The following is a 3,190-nucleotide window of genomic DNA, read 5'->3' as shown; positions in this document are numbered from 1 at the left end:
AGTTTCCTTCAATGTGTCGTCTCCACCCTCCCCAGGCCAGGTCGGCATCATCTCTCACCTATATGATGAGAACAATCTCCCCCGCTCTACACAGATTTCCAGCCCCTTTCCCAGGAATTTGGCCTGAGTGGGGTGGTCTAAGTGGGGATGGTGTAGGCTGGCCTCATGTGGACCAGGGGGAGGGCCCAGCCATACCTACCAGGGCTGGTGAGAGCGGCTTGTTTCACCCTGTGGGGGTCATTGCGGGCTCTTGTGTGGGACTCAGGATGGGGGTCTGTTGGGAAGCCCCGGCTGGCCTAGTCACCTGGCCTTGAGCCTTTGGTCTTCTCTGAGCGCCCACCCGCCATCACTTGAGGACAGTGAAAGGCAGCTGCGTTGACCCTTTGAGCAGCATGTGGCCGTTCCTAGGTTTGGTGGTAGGGGTGAGTGACCCTTTCCTGTGCAGGAATGGCGAGTACCCATTGTATGACAGTGATTTGTCTTAGTGCCTTATAGCCCAGCCTACTTTGTGAGCTCCATAAAGGCAGGAAGCTTGTCTGGAGCTTTTCTGTATCCCCAGTGCCAAACCCTGTACCGGGGAGACAGGAGGTACTCTCTCATTCTTTCTTTCAAGAAATATTTCCTGGCCGGGTGTGGTGGCTCACGCCTGTCATCCCAGCACTTTGGGAGGTCAAAGTGGGAGGATCACTTGAGTCCAGGAGTTGGACACAAGCCTGGGCAACATAGTGAGATTCCCCCCGTCTCCTCAAAACAAAAAAAACCACAACAGATTAATATTAATATTATCCAGGAGCAGTTGCACACACCTGTAGTACCAGCTGCTCTGGAGGCTGAGGTGGTAGGATCATTTGAGCCTGGGAGGTTGAGGCTGCAGTGAGCTGTGATCACATCACTGCCCCCCAGCCTGGGCTACAGAGTGAGATCCTGCCTCTAAAAGAAACAAAGAAGTGTGTCTTCCCTGCTAAGTGTTATGGTCGAGGGAAACTCAGAGATCCTACCACTTGGCCAGCCTGTGGAGTGAGAGTGGGGCCAGCAAACACATTCTTGAGATCATTACACCTGACCTTTGTCCCCGAGTCACAGAGGCCTCAGCCCGGCAGGATATGAAAACTTTCTGTTTCATTAGCAACTGGGATCTGAAGCCATTCCTGTGCCAAAACTTGGGGGGCTCACCGTTCAGTTCCATTACCGCTTATGGCGCATCTATTATGTGCCAGGGGCTGGGGTGGCAGAGACCTCGAAACTGGTTCTCCCCTTCGAGGAGTCTCCAGCTCAGCCGGGGAGACAGACCACCCATGGGGCTTCTGGGAACAAGTGGCCCTTTCACCGACATTGGTAGGATGAGGAGGGGTCAGCTGCACTGGGAGCAGAAGTGGGGCCGAGCCTGACACGCCCTTGGAGCTGCTGCCTCGGATTACACTCTCGTGTCTCAAGTGATCATGATGTCGTTTTCTGGTGACGCAGGGATTCTGTTTCCAGGCTGGTTCTGCCTTTCCATCCAAGCCTTCCCTAGTTTGGATCTGGGAACTCCTTGTGTTTCTAGCCCTGCTGGTTGTTTGGTCACAGAAGCAGCTGGCTTAATGTTTCATTTGGGCCATCTGAGGCCCTTCTGCCTGTCAGTGTCCACGTCTCTGCCATTGCTGTGGGTGCTGGATGGAACTGTCCACCCCAGACCTGCTGCGTCTCAGCAAACCTTTGCATCCCTTCCGTCTGTCTGGCCACAGCAAAGGGGGCAGTGAGTCCCAGGTGCACTCAGAACCACGGAGAAGCCCTCAAAGGGAGGGGTGGGGCCGCCAGGTGCATCGGGAGACGGCTGGGTTCTGGCAAGGGAGCCAGGCCGTTCTCAGAGGGCTCTGCCTTCCCCTTCAACTCGCATGGGGCTGCTGCTTCATGGACTGTGACTGTGCAGAAGTCTCCCAAGGGCACCCTTGACTTCCTTGTTCCTCAGACTGTAGATCATAGGGTAGAGCATGGGGGTGACATTGGTGTAGATTAAGGACACAATTTTGTCCTGGTCGGGGGCGTAGCAGGACTTGGGGCGAATGTAGATGAAGACTGCACAGCCATAGTGAGGAAGCGAGACCAACAGGTGCCCAGCGCAGGTGGAGAAGGCCTTGCTCCTGCCCGCGGCCGAGCGGATTCTGAGGACGGCCGCGATAATGAATCCGTAGGAGAGCAGGATCAGCAGGAAGGGGATCAAGAGGATGAGCGTGCAGACGAGGAAGACAGCAATCTCATTGGCTCGAGTGTCCGAGCAGGCCAGGAAGAGCACGGCGGGGATGTCACAGAAGAAATGATTGATCTCGTGGGACTGACAAAAGGGCAGGAGGAATATCAGCGTGGTCAATGTGAGGGAGAGCGCAAAGCTGCCAATGCACGCCAGAGCCAGCATCTGCAGGCAGAGGGTCCTGGTGATGAGGAGTGTGTAGTGAAGGGGCTTGCAGATGGCCACAAAGCGGTCGTAGGCCATCACGGCCAGGAAGAAGCACTCTGCCCCGCCCAGGGCAACGAAGAAGTGCATTTGCAGGGCACAGCCCAGAAAGGGCATCCACTGGTTCCTGGACAGGAAATTGGCCAGCATGTTGGGGACAATAACCAATGTACAGCAAATCTCAACGGTGGACAGGTTTCGGAGGAAGAAATACATGGGGGTCTGCAGGCAGGAGTCAATGAGGGTGAGGAGCACAATAGTTGTGTGCCCCGCCAGGGTGACAAGATGCATGATTAGAAACAGTCCAAAAAAGAAGATTTGCAGTTCCGCCAGGTCCCCGAAGCCCAAGATAACAAACTCAGAGCTTAAGGTGTGGTTTTTCTGCAATCGGTTAATCCTACAGGCTGCCTTGTAGAACTGGGTTACAGGGTTTAGGTTTTGTTTTGTTTTGTTTTTCCAGCAATTCTCCAAGTCATGAGAAGCCCTGAAGCCCTTTCCAGGAATGGGAGTGCAGCCAGCTCTCGCAGCCCTCCAACCCTCTTTTCCAGGCTTAGCCCTGGGTTTCACTCCACCAGCTTTTCGAATTCTGCTCTCTGTTCACTGAAAATGAAGAACTGCTTATGGGATGCCACATCAGTTCACCTGCTGAATTATTATCAAAATGAACCCAGATGAGCAAATTCTAAACACGAAGTTGTTTTTCCCAGATGCTAAAGACAGTCTTTCTGTCAGCGCTGTTCTATGGTTTCAAGACTTTTC

General features: G+C 53.9%; 1 protein-coding gene across 1 annotated transcript; it reads right to left on the bottom strand.

Moving 5' to 3' along the window:
* Positions 1–863: 863 nt before the first annotated feature.
* On the bottom strand, positions 864–2,812 carry LOC103232992 (olfactory receptor 10Q1-like). Its single transcript, XM_007993306.3, has one exon. It carries the CDS (start codon positions 2,720–2,722, stop codon positions 1,889–1,891), a length of 834 nt encoding a protein of 277 aa, XP_007991497.3. The 5' UTR covers positions 2,723–2,812; the 3' UTR covers positions 864–1,888.
* Between the last annotated feature and the right edge of the window lie 378 nt (positions 2,813–3,190).

The sequence above is a fragment of the Chlorocebus sabaeus genome, chromosome X (genome assembly GCF_047675955.1).
Source record: "Chlorocebus sabaeus isolate Y175 chromosome X, mChlSab1.0.hap1, whole genome shotgun sequence".
Lineage (NCBI taxonomy): Eukaryota > Metazoa > Chordata > Mammalia > Primates > Cercopithecidae > Chlorocebus > Chlorocebus sabaeus.
This window is presented reverse-complemented; position numbering and strand designations above follow the sequence as displayed.

Coding starts and splice junctions, on each gene's coding strand:
- LOC103232992 (XM_007993306.3), bottom strand. CDS start 2,722: ATGCATCTTGTCACCCTGGCGGGGCACACAACTATTGTGCTCCTCACC.